The 18663-nt window shown below is 41.7% G+C and overlaps 1 protein-coding gene across 2 annotated transcripts in view; it reads right to left on the reverse strand.

Annotated features, from left to right (window-relative positions):
- TPK1 (thiamin pyrophosphokinase 1) overlaps positions 1-18663 on the reverse strand; it is a 332423-nt gene that overhangs the window by 64026 nt on the left and 249734 nt on the right. For both annotated transcript variants that reach the window (XM_014946981.1, XM_014946980.1), the window contains one exon: positions 12723-12834. In XM_014946981.1, coding sequence (XP_014802467.1) covers positions 12723-12834 — 112 coding nt within the window. The remainder of the gene's footprint in view (positions 1-12722; positions 12835-18663) is intronic.

An 18663-nucleotide genomic window follows, 5' to 3' on the forward strand; every position in this document is an offset into this window, starting at 1 on the left:
CTCAAGAGCCCCAGCTCTCTCAGCCTTTCCTCATCAGGGAGATGCTCCAATCCTTGAATCATCTTTGTTGCCCTTCGCTGGACTCTCTCCAGCAGTTCCCTGTCCTCTTGAACTAAAGTCATCTAAAGGTGCACCGACAACAGTGTTTTCTTGAGATATCTGGGATGCAACATTAATCATGAGCGGGAGGGCTCCCAAAAATCCAAGGCAAGTCTTAAATGGTGCAGGTCCGTTCCAGAACTGTACTAAGATGAACACACAGGGTTAACAAAAGGCGGCGGCAAAGGGGAAGAGTCAGGCACAAGCTCTGAAGAACCAACCGACCTTCTGACTGTACTTTGCAAATGAGCAACATCAATCTCTACATAAGCTCCCCACAGAAAGCTGTCCTTCAGAGTATTGCCAGCATTCCTTGATTTGCACATGCCAAAAACCAGTGTGCAGCCTTTTGGGACCATTTAAAAGGTAAACACAGCAACCCTTCATATTTTAAAATCAAAAAGGAACAGTACTTAATGATTCCAGTACAACTAAGATTTATGTTGATGTTTGTATTTTATACATTCCAGCCCGCGACACGATGCGGAAAATTTTCCCTGTTCCCCAGCGAGCACCTTGCACTGGCTGCAGACATGGGTTTAATGTGGATTGAAAACCTTGCTTTCCATATGACACAAAAGTGTGGCAAGTATTTAGCAGTGTAAAAAAAAATTTAATAATTCAAATCCACTGTGATTGACTCACTCTATTCAGAGCGTTTTATTCTCTTACGACCATGCAGACATGCACCATATTCTAATGCTTTTGGCTATTTTAATTAAAACTTCACTATTGTTTGAGAATTCTGGTAGGTATGCAGAACCCTTTTTTTTTTTTTTTCCAGAATCCTCACGTGAAAAATCTACTTGATGCACGGACCTGACAGCTGCATTGGTAGGAAACCACATCTGTTAACTACAAGGAAAGGAGCCAGATGCAAGAAATATTTGGAAGTCGTTTGTCTTACTATGTCTCCATGCTTTGCCCAGAGACATTCAACAGTAAAATCGGGAAGAAATCATGTAAATTACTACAGCCAACCAGCAATACATAAAAAATGTGCAGAGCTAGAAACGGGAGCTTTATAGTATTGGTGAGTGAGAAGAGAGATTCAAGTAGGAACCAGCGCTGACAGCTAACCCCGGAGACTGAGATTAAAGTCACTACCCTCTTATTTTACATACAGAAAAGCCATTCCAGGCATTTTTTGAAGGTTACATCTCTCACTGCAGAGTTTGACTTGTAGTAAGTACTTCTGCATGTTTAACTTTACCCACTGGATAATCCCTTTACATACACCGAACTAGTCACACGTATGGAAACACGTGCATGCCTGAATCTTCCAATGAATCAGGGGCTTAAGTCGCTCTGTTTCAGTGAAGAAAGGGACAGAGGCACCTCTAGATTTCATAAAACACGAATTCTTCAACACGCACTGGATATATGGACCACGGGATAGTAAGGTGTGTTTATAAGGGTTTTACAGTGATTACTCAGGGATAAATTTAGAAGAGGTACTTTATTTGTGTGTACCAAAGTGATTCATAAATTGTCCAGGTGGTCAACTGGAGCTCATCTTGTTAAAAACTCTTAAATCAGATAATAAATTGTTTCCATGCCGGACACACTAGATCCAGCTTACGTGTGTTTTAGGTAACATTTTCAAAATTAAAGCTATTCTGTCCATTACAGAACACAAGAATAAAATGAGACAGGAAAAGGGAAAGGAATAATTAATTATTCTTTGAGTGGGAGAGAGGGTCGGCTAAAGTTATTGGGATGAAACCAAAAATTTCACATGGGGAATGAACGGAAAACTGACCGTGCTTCACCTTCAACAGACTAGACCCAACAGGCTACCTACAACATCAAGTCACATCATTATTATTAAATAATGATTGGAAATATAACACCTGTTCAAATCCAGAATGTTAACGTTTAAGCTATCATCATCGAATTTCAAAATACACGATGGAAATACCCTGAAGAATACTGACTCATTCACGCCACAGCTTTGAATTCTACATTGAGCTTTTAAATGCATAATCCATCATGATATCAAAGCTCCCTGTAATTGTGGTTTGCCTCACTGTGTCAACGCTCTGTAAAATGGAAAAAAAAAAAAGCCCAACCCTGATATTTCTCTTTATAACTTGCTTTTGCCCTTGTTTGTTTTTCTAAGCAAAACAAACCCTCTCTTTCTCTCCATCTCCTCTGCTTTAAATCAAGAAGCAAGCTCCTGATGAGTGTTCATGTAGCTGATTAGAAAATTGTCTTATAAACAGCATCATTAAGGGGGATGCCAATCAGCAGTGATACAGGGCTATTGCTGGTGCCTGGGTAAATTCTAGAGTTATGCCCTACGCTTGGGAAACCGAAATGTACAATTCTGAGATTTCTTATTGGCAATTAGATTATAAATGCTGTCTTCCAATCCTTAACAGCATGAGAACATATTTATCACACACACTGTATCTGCAGAATAGGGAAAGGAAAAAAAAAAGAATTCTAATTGGAGCAGGCTTTCTAAAGAAGCAGTTATGAAGGAATCCCCAACACTGAAAGCTTATAAAAGAGGAACCTTTTTTTAGGTTTTTCAGGACTGATGTCACAGGAAGCTGTACAGATTGTAAGCTCTCCTGACATCCATCCCACACCCATTTATTTGGATTTACTATTTTTTTCAAGCTATGTATCAGCACCCACTTAAAATATACTACAAACATTTGGACTTGTTTGAATGATTTCATTGGTTTTATCAATATTTTCTTATTAAATACAAGGAAAGGCTTCAAAATGTAGATAACACAGGAAACTCAGCTCCCACATACTGACCTGGACTTGTATTGATGCAATGGGACAAGCTACAGACCTGTTAATAGTACAGGGACCCACACTTGGCCTGGGGCTTTTTTGTGTGTGCATGGTTGGACTTGATCATCTCAAAGGTCCCTTCCAACCATGAAGATTCTGTGATTCATCTGGATATAACACACATAGAAGATGACTCCTAAAAAATTCTAAGGCTGCAAAGTGATGGACTTGAGAGCTGCGGGATGCCAGAATTCAAATTTACCTGTGAAATTTTAATTCAGGTTCTTTAGCTTTCATCTTTTAATTTTACAGTCACATTAACCAAGCAGGCCAGGCTCTTTCAGTAAATAGTATTCTCTTAACGGACACACTTTGAGCCCTGATTCATCGTAGGGCTTTACACTTTATTTACTGCATAGATTTCAACTGCATTGAATGCATGCATATTAAATTCCTCCAGGGTTTCTGTGCGTTGCTTATTACAAGGGAATTGATAATGCCATCACAACCGTTAAACTGTTCCAGAGCAAAGGCACAGGCACATTAACGTCAAAAGTGGGTATCTTAGAGAAGATAGCACAGCTTTCATTGTGGAGGATCCTGGGCTTTACAGGGCTGGGCTGACACAAGGCAGGGCTGTCAGGGTGCTGAGAGCTCAGGCGGGCGCTACGAGAAATGAATGCCTAACTTGTAAGCAGCTAGAGCAGTTGCACAGAGTAAACCGCCTGAACGAGAAGAAAATCCCCCGTTTCAGCAGCCCCTCACCTTATTCCTCCCAGGTGTCTCGGTTTCTGGGGTGGGAGAGGCCGAGGTTGTACTAATCTGCATCTTCAACTAAAACTCAAGATTCATTCCCAGAGAATACACTTGAGACACTAAAAAGTGGCCGTGTCCTGAACCAATGAACACGATTACATCCAAAACCTATACTTAATTTTATTTCTCTGTGGTTATCTGTAATTTCAGTATCTTGAATTGGTAGCCAGAAGAGTGCAAGTAAAGAGTTTTCCTTCTCATTTTCAAATCAAATGCCTAATGCCATCTTTCGCTGCTGGATCAACACCCGAGCAGATCCTGTGGACAGGCTGCACCAGTTGAGCGTACCAGTTTACTGGAAGGAGAAGTAGGTTATTATGCCCGGAGAGCAGCAGAAACAAAGGGAGATGATTGCTAACAACACAGCAATAAGAAGACTAGGAATTTTGGGTCTAAATTCAGTGCTTCAAAAGGGAAGATGTCAACTGTCTACTTAAAACACCTCTGTTCTCATAGAATCATAGAACTGTCCAGGTTGGAAGGGACCTTTCAGATCATCCAGTCCAACCATCAACCTCACTCTGATAAAACCCATCACTAACCCATGTCTCTAAGCACTATGGCAACCCGGCTTTTAAATCCCTCCAGGGATGGGGCCTCAACCCCTTCCCTGGGCAGCCCAGTCCGAGGCTTAAGAACCCTTTCCCTGGAAACATTTTCCTCAGTCTCCAACCTGAACCTCCCTTGGTGCAACTTTGGGCCATTTCCTCTTGTCCCATCACCTGTTCCTTGGGAGAAGAGACCGACCCCCCCTGGCTACACCCTCCTTTCAGGGAGTTGGAGAGAGCCAGAAGGTCTCCCCTCAGCCTCCTTTTCTCCAGGCTCAACACCCCCAGCTCCCTCAGCCTCTCCTCACAAGACTTGTGCTCCAGACCCCTCACCAGCTCCGTTGCCCCTAATATCTTCACATATTTTCATGCTATCTGCCCTTTTTTCCTCTCCAAAATATGTTTCTAATCCCAAATGTCATCTCCTCACCTCCCAGTTTTGCCACTCTTCCCCTCTTTTTTCTTCCCCTGACTCCCCCATGAGTATTTACTGCCCAAAAAAGGCCACAGCTGCTTCTATGGCAAGACATGTATTCATCTATCAGACAACCGTATTTTCCAACTCACCTGAAAACATCAGATTTGCTTACTGGTCTGTAATTGGTATGTGCATCTAAAATTAATAGCTCCAGAGTACACTCACTAGAGTCAGTTGTTAACGGCTTTTTAATTACACATCAGGATGCCACAAACAACTTACAGCCAAAACGTAACTTTTTAGAAGCGTACAACAAAAATCAGTGATGACATTCACCAGTCTTTCATCCCCTCCAGAACTTCCACATAACAGCAAGGAAAAATCCACCTCTTCTTTGCCACAAACATCTGGAGGCAAAAACTGGGAGGGAGCAGGGCCCCCTCGGATACAACGGGAAGTCTTTAGAAAGGGAGCAGGGAATGAAGAATTGAGACACTGACGAGCGAATAGCCACAATTGTTTGCCATTAAGGTACAGGAATAGATCACTGCAGAGGAAATAATTTCCCTCATGTCATGTTTTTGGGGAGAAGAGATCAATCACATACACCAGTACGTATTAAAAAAATAAACAGAACTAAAAGGTCCACAAACAAATTGGAAAGGAGGAGTCAATTCTTAATGGTAACGCCTATCTGCTTGGACAACCCTTCAAAAATCTAAATAGCACACTTGTTCCTTAACTGAGTCACCGCAGACAAAGGCACCTCATTTTTTAACTCTGGGAGGCTCCAGCCAGAAGTGATTGATTTGTCCCCCTGCTGGTCCTTGCCCCTTTCTGGGGTTCTGCAGAGACCTCAGGAACCGGCAATAACTCACCACATGCCTCAGAGAGCTTTCTTGTTTTTGGAAATCTCTTGGCAATGTGACATTTACATTTATTACGGCTGATTCTAGGCATTTAAATATGAAAACAATTAAAGTATATTTGCAAGGGATAAGACAAATGGGTGTTTGTACTCTGGCCAATTTTTCACTGACTTTCATTCAAGCACAGCATTATGTTCCAGCTTTGCCTCTGCCACTGGCTAGATGAGATGATTTCCCAGTATCCATACGGGCAGGTTGACGGATGAGAACGCATTTAGGGTTAAATATCTTTAGTATAAACTCAAAGATCTCTTTCCTAGACATATTCTGCCCCTGCACTCACTGAGGAAAATTGAGAGCCACCGCTGAAATCCACAGAATTACTTTGGATCCCACCAATCTAAATGGTACCTCTCCGGCTCTCAGCAGAGCTCTCTCCTCCCCAGAAAGATGCATTGTCTTCACAACTCGTGTCCTTCAGCAGCAGCAGGTTGCTTTGGATTTCCACGTGGCGTTAGTATTCCCACCAATCTACTGCCACCAGAGAGATGGGGATTACTTGCACCAAAGCTGAGCAGCGCGTATTCCCTCATACCTCCAGGCTACGTTTCCATTAGCAGAAGGAGGGACTGCAGTAATGTTGGGGACGCCAGGGTAAGAACAGCATTTTCCTCTCTTGACAACTCTTTCACCTCTGTATTAATAATGAAATCAGTTTCCATAGTTGCAGCGTGCCACGGCAACGTAGCTAGACATAAAAAGACATTAGGGGTTTTTTTTGTGGGGTTTTTTTGTTTGGTTGGGTTTTTTTTTTTGTATGGTTGGACTCAATGATCTCTAAGGTCCCTTCCAACCATGAAGATTCTGTGATTCTGTATCACTTAGGTTGTGAGAGCCACCCACTCTGTGCACAGCTGTGCTGGAGAAGTCTTTCTGAAAGCTTTATTCCACTCCTTCCTGACAATTACTACCTTTTACTATCTATTATGGAAGGATGAAATATACACGTCCCTATGTCCCGTTCAAGATGGCCATCCAGCCGGGCTAAACCTACCACTGGAAGTGGTTTGAGCTAGTTCAGAACTAAGGTACTCACATGAATCCTTCTGTAAGTGGAGTCCTACAGCAGTAACGTTGCCCCAACAGTGTGATCAGGAAGAGCGTATCCGTTGATCACTTTAAAGCAGCCTTTCCAAACTGAATACCAGGACCCTGCTAAAGAAGAGCTGGAACCAAATCTCCTTCCCACTAATTCCAAGCATTCCTTGAAATATGTCAAAATGGCCTGTATGTGTGACCTCAAATCCCTGTTTCAAGCCCCTTCACAAAGTTTGACGGAGTTTTCAAGCTGCTGTTCAGGGAAAAAATGCAAATCCATCTGTAGGTGCCCCTCTGTGTTCATCAGTCCTTTAACATCCGCCAAATGGTCTTTTTGGTTTGAAATCACCTCATGAAGTGCTAAGCAATGCCCTCCTTGTTGCTTTTGCTGACTGGCAGGAAAGCAGTGGGACGCCAGGCTGCCACCATCAGAACATCTGCTTTATTGGACAAGTGTTTCAGCAGGCCCTGCCTTGTAATAAATGATGTGACCCTGGAAGGCAGACAGCAGCACTCCTGTAGGCAAACAGCTCGCCAAAGGGCATGGCCACCCAAAGCTTTTGGGACCAGCAGCATTTCTGTCACCCCACCCTACCCAGAATCTTAAAGCTTTAATGAACAAGGGAAAAAATACGTCACCAAAAGCTCTGAGGACGGCCAGCTGATGGACTGGGGGTCTTCTGTCAGCGAAGAACATGGGAAGGGAGGGAAGAAGAGGAAAGCAGAGAAAGGGATCCAGCTGTGAAGCTTTTTCTCTCTGCCACTGAGCACAGAGCTACCCCTGGGAGCGCCGCTCAGTCTGCCTCAGCCAGAATGAACTGGGGCAGCAAAATGTGCCATATAAACAATCTCAGTTATGAAACAACTTACAGAGTGCTTACACAAACAGCTGCGCTAGCACACGGATACTTGTCCCTTGTCCTAATTTACAGCCTTTTCCACAACAGTCCCTCACCTTCTGACTTTTTTTTTTTTTTTTTTTTTTTTTTTCTAGGGAGAGTTACTTCTTTTCTTGTGTCTTTTGGACTCTGCAGTTTCTCCTGAGACACAAAACCCCACTGCTTTTGTGATCTTTTTGTCCCATTCACAATGCAATGTCAACAAAACCCCAGTGAGGTAAAACAGTGGGGAAAAAAAACAATGCAAACATTTCAATTTTGCTTACAATGTAAACAGCATCATAAAGATTTGGGATGCTGTTTGTCTATCTGTGAAGCCAGCAGTCAGTGGATGCTCTGTTGCTACAGTTAGAGAAAGGTCTTGCTCCCGTTGTTATCGCTATTGCCTTTTGAAGTGAAATGACAGTGGTGCTCTTTGGAACGGGAGCGTTTTACAGCAATTTAACTTCCTGCCTAAAGAAGCAAATTTGCATGAAAATTATCTGGAAAGCACAATCACAGTTTATATATATATAAATATATATATGCACACCAGCATTTTCAGTGCAGGTATGACATACAGCATACCAAAGGCCATACAGATGAAGAGTAAATTATTTGGCAAGATTATTTTCTACAGTAATTTAAATTATTTGGCAAGATTATTTTCTACAGTAATTTCCCAGAATAGGAACCATTTCCTAGAAAAGCCTACCATTACCCTCCAACCTTTTCTGTGATGAACAGGGAAGCTGATTCCCACCTTCATTCTTACTCCCTTTCCATGAAAGCCCCATGAGGACCTAATGAAGAATGCTGGGTAATTCTAGCGTTATTAGATTTTTTGTTATTTATTTATTAGACATGGGAGCTGTTATCAGCAAGCAGCCAGGTGAGTCAAATCAGATAAAGCATTATCTGATTCCTGTGCTGTAAATCAGATTTTAATAGAGAAAAGATCTGTACCCCTTTGGGAGTGGAAAGAATATCTTTATAATGTGTTCTGAATGAGTGCTGCACAATAGCAAGTATGGATAAAAAATATTTTCTCCAATCAATTTTCTACTTTCTTCTCCAAGTTATTTTCAGCCATAAGATGAGAACTAAAATGAATGAAGATGCTCAGAGGGCTGGAGCATCTCTCCTATGAAGACAGGCTGGGGTTGTTCAGCCTGGAGAAGAGAAGGCTCCAGGGAGACCTTACAGGGGCCTTCCAGTACCTGAAGGGGCTACAGGAGAGATGGGGAGGGACTCTTCATCAGGGAGTAGAGCAATAGGATGAGGGGTAATGGTTTTAAACTGAAAGAGGGGAGTTTTATATGAGATATTAGGAAGAAATTTTTTGCTGTGAGGGTGGTGAGACACTGGCCCAGGTTGCCCAGAGAAGCTGTGGCTGCCCCATCCCTGGAGGGGTTCAAGGCCAGGCTGGATGGGGCTTGGAGCAACCTGCTCTGGTGGGAGGTGTCCCTGCCCAGGGCAGGGGGTTGGAACTCCATGATCTTGAAGGTCCCTTCCAACCCAAACCATTCTATGGGTCTATGAAAGAAAGTTCTGTTTGTGCCAAGATCTAGCAAATAGCTAAGATAAGATAAGCATTTATAAAAGCATGCATGCTTCTTGCATTCTTCACACAGACACACAAATAATACTGAATTCTGCAATATTAAAAATGCAATCAAGATATCAGTGTTTCTCTGCTGGGAGAACAGCTTACAGATTTCAGGTTTATCTAATTCAGCCATTAAAATAAGACCTTTGGTAGCCTACTCTCAACCCCGACACAGCTTCTGTCTTAGCTCTTGGTTTTTCTCTTCAGAGGCTATGAAGTCTCTTTACAGGACATGTAGATTAGACACAGATAACATTTGACTACCCCTTCAAGGTTTTACAAATTTTAATCAGCAGAGTAATCTAGGTATGCTCAGACAGACATCAGAGTTAAACATTAAAAACCATGATGTGAGGCCAGCTCTTTCTTGTAACGGAATGCTATTTGAATTTTGAGTTGCTGGAAATTATTTGCAAAAATGAGGGCCCCCCTCTCACCTGATGCATCATTTTTGACCGTTCAGACAGACCTAAAATTATGGAATTAGTTTATTGCCAGAGACGCTTAAAACAAATATTTTGAGAACTGAAAAATCACTCTTTAAAAACAAACTCATTAGGTCATATTCAATTAATTCCAAAACAAACTGGAGAAAAAGGCTTTTCATGTCATGTTTGGCTTAAAAATGCCATTTCTTTTATGATTTACATACGAAAATGAATTTATAATCAGAGCATTTTATTCATTGAAGTTTATGAAGGCACGTGCTCAGAATGCCATTAACTAACCAGGGAAAGCTCTGCCACTGTCAGCCATCAGCAGCAATGCTGACATCCACGTCACACTTCAGTATCTTCTCATTCCCTTTTCTTCCCAGGTGAGCCTTTGCTTCTCCATCACAATTCACAGGAGGATTAACAGTTTTATAACTGCAAAACTACAGGCAGCACCGAAGTCATGAACACAACGAGAGCTAATATCAAACTCAGGTTATCTGAATGTAAGGCTTATTTATTAGGGTAAAAAAATCCAACCAAGTCGCAACTAACAACATGCCATATTTGCAATATTGGTTCCCCTTTTGGGGGATGCAACTACACTTTAATTTGTTTTATCAGGATCTGAACAATAACATAATTCGAAATCTGTATTAGGATGAGTAAAGTTTAGCTCTAGTCACTTGGGCACAAGAGCAGCTTCAGGTTGTAATGACCTCGGTGTCTCAGATTAAAGATATTTGAAGAAGACTGGATCATTTTTGTTTTCACGTCTCTGAGGTGATAATGCAGAGAAATAAATGGAAGAACTACAACCTGTGTGAGAAACATGAATACTGAGACTGAAAGTGTAGCCTGTAAGGGGGTACAGTGTCCACATCACTACGGAAAACACTGTAAAGGTCTGAGGCTTCCTCTTGGAAACTGACAGCAACAAGGGTGGGAGAAGCAGAGATGGTGGTGTCATGTGAACATGTAGGAAACAGTCACTTAAACACTTTTTTGTCCCTCAGAAAAAGAAAGACTGAATTAAGTGTAATGTAAGTGTAAGCATCCTGAAGAAATTTATTACAGAACAACTAGAACAATAAACATCAAAAAAAATGGTATCTCAAACCAATTTTAGATACAAACCCACTATTTATTACCACTGAACTTCCCACTGCATTCCTCTCCAGCTGGCACTGCCGGACTCGTAACCCCTTTCTCCTTAGGTTCAGCAGGTCAGGCAATCACAATTTAGTAGTAACAAAGTCATGTAATTTGTGGAAGCCAACAGACCACCATTAAAATTCCCATCTTTCTAATGAGCATCTTGTAAATCTGATGAAATTTTATGCCATTAAATTCAAAAAAAATCTGATGTTTCTGAAAAATAACTTGTTTTTTAAACCAATAATCAAAACCCCAAGAAAGGACAGCATCCTTACAGGATCTGCCACACTTTGATCCACACAGTAGCCTTTTGCAAAGCAACGCAAGCAAGATGCTCCCCTCAATAACATGAGGCTGGTTTGAGCTTCTTCCACCTCACTCTGGAGGGCAGAATATTTATGGAGAAATGAGCAGTCCCTCAGTAGAAGGGACAGTGGAACAGGCCACAGAATCCATTGCACAACAGGAGGCGAGCAGATGAAGATTCAGTACCTTGTCAGCTCTACTTATCAGTACAAAGAAAAATATTTGACTCTTTCAAATTTAGAGAATTTCCCTTCTACAATGCATTCAGCTCTTACAATCACAGAATCACAGCATGGTATGGGGTCGGAAGGGACCTCTGGAGAGCATCTAGTCCAACCCCCTGCCAAAGCAGGTCCACCCAGAGCAGGTCCCACAGGAACGTGTCCAGGTGGGTTTGAATGTCTCCAGAGAAGGAGACTCCACCACCTCCCTGGGCAGCCTCTGCCAGGGCTCTGCCACCCTCACAGCAAAGTTCCTCCTCATGTTGAGATGGAACTTCCTATGTTCAAGTTTGTGCCCATTTCCTCTTGTCCTGTCCCTGGGCACCACTGAAAAAAGACTGGCCCCATCCTCCTGACACCCACCCTTGAAGTATTTATAGGTGTTGATCAGATTCCCCCTCAGCCTTCTCTTCTCCAGACTAAAAAGAGCCAAGTCCCTCAGCCTTTCCTCCTAAGAGAGATGCTCCAGGCCCCTTATCTCTTTAAACTTAATCCAGTTCAAAAGGATGAAAACCTCACTAGCCAGTCAGCTCTTCACCTGGCAAATATCTCACATCGTGAAATTCATGCCAAAATCGTATCTTTTATCATAATCAAGCTACTAACACCTACCACCTCCTCAACTGCGCGTGCTCAAACCCTCAGCGGAGCAAGATGCTCCCTGGACCAGCCCATGTGCTGCTGGCTGGCACAGTGGATCAACCTCAGATTAATTATTAGCCAACGAGGGCACTGCAGGCACTGCAGACCCTGAGAATGATGTGTCTTTTCTGCATGCGGTGGCTCTACAGCCTGGCCGTGTAAATCAGACCGCAAGACCAGAGCCTCTTAATTATTGCTTCACTTCCCATGAGTTTAAACGAATCTTTATCTAAAATATCCCATTATTTTCCTGAGTAAATGTATCCTGAATGACTCATTGTGGGAGGGGGGTTAGGAGGATGAAGATTTTTTCAGCCTTTTTTGGTCAAGAAACCTCCTTTCTCTACAGATAAATATCCCTGTTCTAGATCAAACGTACCTTTCCCCACTTTAAAATAAGGAAAAGATCTATTCATTCAGAATTGACAAACAGACAGTAGATGCGAAGCAGTTCGGGGAAAGTGAGGTAGCTTTAATAATCTGTATCACATTATTATTTGTTGTAACTTTATGGCATATAACCAGGAGTTTAGGCACTGGCAGCTTCCCCTCCCTGGAGGGCAATGTATCAAGATGGTAATGTATCATGACCTCAACAAATGTTCGATTTAAACAGCACAATGACTCCCAAATGGAAAACACATTTCTGCCTGCGATATCTCAGGTTTAAATATATTTCTCTTCCCTTTTTTGTTTCCTTCCCCCTCCCCGTCACAGCCTTAAACTTCATTTCTAGGCAAAAAATGGCCTGGCAGGGATTCAGTGCCATGGTCCATCATCAAACACATAAGGCCTTTCAGCACTGGCGAGGTTGGTGTAAACGTGTGGTTAGGATAATGTCAAACCCACCGTCCCCGAGGCATCTCACTTACTGAGGTTCCACCTGAGGCCCGTGGTGGTCACGCTCTCGCAGGAGCTCCCGACGGGGATGAGGCCACACCAGGAACCTTCCAGTCCTGTGTCCACGTGCAGCTTGTGCTTGCCCTGCAAGACAGAAAGGTCTCTGGAGTCAGAGCTTGCCAGGGACTCAAATGGCATTTGCCAACAGACCTTGCAAATAAAACAGAAAGTACTTAGGTCCAGAACGTCCCCTAAAGGCTCAGGAATCGCTTCTCGGCCTTTTGGCTAAGATCAAGTGTAGTGTAGTGTAGAATATTTGACTACAGTAGAGAGAAGAGAGACATGTGCTCAGGTTCCAGACCTCAGGGCTTTCAAAAAAGTTTGTTTCTGAGTTTTTCTAAGCAAAATCTGGCTTTGCTCATTCTTCCCTAGCATTTTTTGAAAAGGCACTTCTGTCAAAGCTATGCTTTTTCTTCCTGTGAAATGAAGGCGTCCTGACCCATTCATTCATTTTTTTCCCCTCATCTGAACAGCTGTGTTTCACTTCCCAAACAACGCGAGTCAAAGCACCACTCCAACTCCTTCATTGTTTTGACAACAGCTGGAAAATTTCTTGTGCTACCCCAGGCACGTACTCCTCCCAGAAGGCAGAATACGTGCAGAAACTTAATGAGGTGCTAGAGAAATTAAGGTAAATTAAATATTTAGAATAACATGCTTACACTAAGGAAGAACAACAAAGTAAAATTAGAAGACTTTTTTGTACATCTAAGATAAATTCATCTTGTAACTATCAAGTTCACAGGATGAAGGAGAAGCAGCAGCTATTAATGACGATGTATTTGGGACCAAACTCTTAATTAGTACTTGTAGACCCTGTATGAACACCTTGCCAGCTATCAGCATACCAACAGTTGCATGGAAGTGTGGAAATCTTTTGCAGAATGAAAAAAAAAAAAGAATCAGCTGACTGTTACAAGTTCTGGCACAATTTGTGTTCTTAGAAACTAAGAAAGTGTTTATGAAAACTACCTAAAGGAAAACAGCAAATGCAAACCAGTGACAAGATCAGCGGAGAAATCATCCTCCGGTCTCTTCCGCACAGGTAATTTATTCTTTCAAACAAACACAGGCTTCATCTGGGGCAGGGTTAGAATTCTTTGAAACAGAGGTTTCTTTGGGGTTTCATTTTATTCTTGTGGATGCACAGGCAAGTTAAACCCTTGAGCATGTCTTTTACACATGGATTCTGCATCATTATAAATAAAATCTGATATGCCTACTTATTAATCTACCAAAATCAAAGAACCCTCTGAAACCCAATGGGTATTCAAGCGAGTACTTTGCTAAGCAAGAACGCAAGGTTTTATACCAAAAGAAAGAAGAACAGTTGACGCATATAACTCAGGCAAATCTCCCAAGCACCAAAAATACTTTCTGGGGAATGTACTGAGGCTTTTTTCTTATGTCCTGTCTTCTCATATGCTCTTTACAAATGCCCTTGCAGATATAAAGTCACTAGTTTGAAAGTCAAAACTGGAGGCGAAGTATCTTATTGCTGAAATGTTGACGTCCGAGGCGTTCGACAGCTTCTCCTCTTAATGCCAAACACATTATGAAGAAACAACTTCGATACATGTCATGCTCTCAGTTAACAAATGAACCTTGGAAAAGCTGTCAATTAGGGAGTATCGGATTGTTTGCAGAGCAACGAGCAAACCGATCTGATATTATCTGTCTTCTCAGGGCGTCCAGCTTCAGGTGGTGATGAGCCGTGGAGTTCCACAGCGGTTATGAATGCCTGCCCACCGGACCCAGAGGTGTAACAAATTCCGGCTTGATAACCTTTTTTTTAGCCATGCAATATGCCGTGCTATTTCCCTCCTGCGGTACGGAGAGGGGAGGAAAGAGAGAGGAGAGGTCCAAGTACAAGCTCTCTCGTTATGTGTTCACAGACAACGTCTGTGATGCAGTTTATGATGGAGAGAACGACTCTGAACTCACCTCCCGCTGCTCAGAGCTACTCATGGAAAGCAGCACCCTTGCTACGTTTATCAATTAGTTAAGGAATATGAAAAAAGCGAGGTAAAGGTAACAGGACGGACAGAGAACCTTATTAAGTCCCGTATTCTCAAAAACGGTGCCTACCTACTATTAGGTTTGCATTTCCTGTTTTATGACATTCTGGCGCATCTTTATGGCCTCAAGTTACACCACATGGCCTCAAGTTGCGCCAGGGGAGGTTCAGGCTGGATATTAGGAAAAATTTTGTCACCGAAAGGGTTATCAGACATTGGAATGGGCTGCCCAGGGAGGTGGTTGAGGCCCCATCCCTGGAGGTGTTCAAAAGATGGGTTGATGAAGTGCTGGGAGACACGGTCTAGTGATGGTGTTGCTTTTTGTTTGTTGTGCGGGTGTCTATTTTTGTCAACATTAGGTTGATGGTTGGACAAGATGATCTTTAAGGTCCCTTCCAACCTAGAAGATTCTGTGATTCTGTGATCTTACAGATAGGGACGCAAATCAGTAAGACATTTATGCAGAAACCCGTCTTTCTGTTCTCATTAAATAAATCTTTAAAAACAAAGATGTCATTACCAGAGGCTCACCAATATCTAGGATTTTATCAGGGGTCTTTCACTGTCTTGTATTTCCCTAAAAATCTCAGTTCACACCTCCCAGTGATTGTGTGAGACACTTGACTTTCTTTCCTAAAAGGACATTTTCTAGCCTTCAGTTCTTACAAGAAACTTCAAACTAGAAGCTCAAAGGGATAAACCCAAGACAGCACGTAAACAGGAATGGAAATATTAAAATGCAACTTATTTTTTAAAATACCTCTCAACTGTTCAGCCAACCTCATGGCTTAGAAACCGGTTCACCGATATTACAGAAGGCAATTTTTAAGACTTTTCTTTAAATAGATCTTAATATTATTGGGGGCAGCGGGGACAGAAAAGGGAAATGGTCATTGAGGGGAAAAAACCCACAACAGAAAACCTCAAATGGCCTGCTCATTTTTTGCTAAAAAATAAATTGATTTTATTTTTTAGTAAAAGTACTAAAGTAAGGCTCTACTTTTTTTACTCTTTTAGTAAAAGTACAGTAAGGCTCTAAAGTCAAAGTACTGCGAGTTTGCCACCGGGGAGATGAGGTGCCCAAGCTCACCGTCAAGTTTTCGAGTACAGATCATTCAACCAAGCAAAATGGAACTGCTATTTGCAGGAGGAAGGGAGGAGCAGAGCTTGCAATTTGCAAATACAAGTAATAATTTGTTCTATTTAAATCTCTGTGATTAAAGGAAAAATTATATACTGGCACTTAAAATATGACACTGTTTCCAGTTTCTGTAGAAGCCAAAGTTCCAAAATTAGGATTAAAAAGAAAACCAAAGTTTGACTAAATAAATCCCTCCTCAAGTTTTTTTTTGGCTCTGTAGGAGGTAGCTAAAATGTTTTCACATTTAACTACAGAATCAAATATTACCATGTTTGAATGATACTGGTGATAAAATAATGGCAAAGAATACAGCTGCATTGATTTTTATCTTATTAAGTCAGTTTTGAAAAACATTGATCAATCTTCAGCATTGATTTTTTTTTTCTTCATTTTGTCTCTGATGCTGGGAAATAAGATCAATTTCTAAGTTCAGCAATAAGAAGAAAATGTCAGAAGATATTTTTAAGAATGCTTCATCCATATAGGTTAAACTTTTCCTTTTCATTCTGATACCTTGTGTTACAAGAAAGCATTTAAGCACTAGTGGTTACAGATACCCCCTTTCCAACGCCGTTGTTGTCAAGGAAAGACCTAAAGACATAGTTGGTCTCTGTCACATTCTCCTAACTCAAACAAATAGAAATCTGATGACCAGGAACTCATAGACAAAATCCTATCCAAGGTTGTAAGGCATTTAAATCCTTAAGTCAAAAATTTACAAGCTGAAAAGCATATGAATAAATATCAAGATAAAAGCTGATAGCTTCTACCCATGCACAGATACCCCACGGCACTGCACAAAAGCATTGAGAAAATGGAAAATGATTTCTCCAAGTGCTTTCTAGACCAACTCGAATAAATGTATTGCAATAAACGTATACTCTAAATAGATATCAAGTGACAAAGTGTTACGAAAGAGAGAGAGCAGAGGGACTGATCTTTGGAAGGGACCTGAAGGAAGGGAAACCTGGAACCTGGCAGGATGAAATTGGACACAAGGGAGAGGCATGAAGCCAGTTAACAAGCTGCTGGGGAAGAATAAAGGAATTAAGCTTGAAAAACAAATTAACATAATAAACAGAACTTGGACTGAAGGACTAGGACATGTGAAAGGTAATGGGGAAGGAAAAAGAATGAGTTATGGGATTAGAAGATAAAGCAACCTTATTCTAGTTGTCAGGCTGCCCTGGTAGTTCACCCAGTTTAAATAAACCTACTCGAATAGCTTAACTTCTAGAACTCGCTGTTTTTCTCAGCAGTATGCTTTCACCTGTGCTTGGTGTGAGATCTGGGACTACAGAGAAACAGCATTTCTTGAGATCTGGCCAACTGCCCTATGATACCTCCTCCACTAGCTAGATCTTTAGCTGGACGATCTAGCTAGACCATTTTTATATACTATACTTATATTTTAATACCACATATACACACATCCTTTTATATCAGCTTTATTTCAGTGATTACTCCATAGATGGCAGCACACACTTGAAAACAACAGCAGCAGCAGCAAAAAACTAAATACAGATGTCACAGTGTTACCCAGGGAAAAGGCAAAACCCACAATCTGTTTTAGTACATAAACATCTGGGTGCAGAAAATGGCATACAGGCAGAAGACGCGGGGAACGCGGGGAGGATCAACACGCTCACCAAGGACTGCGGAAGAGAGGAGGAGGAAAGGAACAAGGATGAAAGCAAACTGAGAACATTTATGCTTGAAATCAAATATCATGATTGGCAATAAAGTAAAAACAAAGTTCTAGAAATACTTCTACTAATCATTAGTTGTGTAAGAGCTTGACTTCACAATAATAGAAGCTTTTAGGCTGAGATTCTGAGCATGATAAATATAGCCACAGTTTCGCTAAAAGGATGCATTTAAGAAGAGCTATTTTGTTATAACCCCAAAATATCATCAATTGTCTTTTCAAACAAATATATATAGTGCCAAGTGGCTATTAATGAAAGCCATTCACAGAGCATTATTTGAGCCAACCAGGCTTTTTGTTGCTGTTGAAAAGAAAAGCATCCACAGTGCCAGTGAAGACTCAGAAGTCTAAAAGCTCTTGCGTATCTTATCAATGACACATCAAAAACCAGCAAATTTTTTGTACTGCAAAAGAAGACTCAAAAACGTTGGACCCAATCCTGCTGATCCTTACTGTCAGACGTTAGCACTGACATGGACAGACCAGTGTATCAGTTATTCACAAGACCCACCAAGCCTACCCTTCAAGAGGAGTACTTCATAAAATGATGACTCTATAGTGAATAAAATCCCAGGCAGTAGAGAGAGAATAAATTATAACCATTATTAGACCCAATTAATGAACACATCTGCTTCAAACCAATTTACGGTAAGGGTATAGAAAGAAATCCCCCTGCTACTGAAACGAAAAAGATTTACTATACCCCGAGGTTATACATTTAAGTGGTTGCTGCTGTACATCTAATGTAAAAATTACCCACAAAGAGCAAATGATGCCAGAGTTTCACACATTTCCACCTGCAACTTTTTCTACAGGCCAGTAAAACCCTCTGGAGAGTGCACTTCTCATGTAACGTGTTTTACGGAGCACAGTAGGTGCACCCCCTGTTTGCCCATCACCCCGTGCAGCGTAAGCAAGTAAAACCAACTCTCTTGTCTTCCGCAGCCCAGCCCGTCCGACTGGCAAGAGAACAGCAATCACAGGTGCAAAAAAAAAAAACCTGCAAACTTGGATTTCTCTCCGCAGCCCGCAAGCCGTTACAACTG

This window comes from Calidris pugnax, unplaced genomic scaffold (genome assembly GCF_001431845.1).
Source record: "Calidris pugnax isolate Ruff unplaced genomic scaffold, ASM143184v1 scaffold71, whole genome shotgun sequence".
In the NCBI taxonomy this organism is placed as follows: domain Eukaryota; kingdom Metazoa; phylum Chordata; class Aves; order Charadriiformes; family Scolopacidae; genus Calidris; species Calidris pugnax.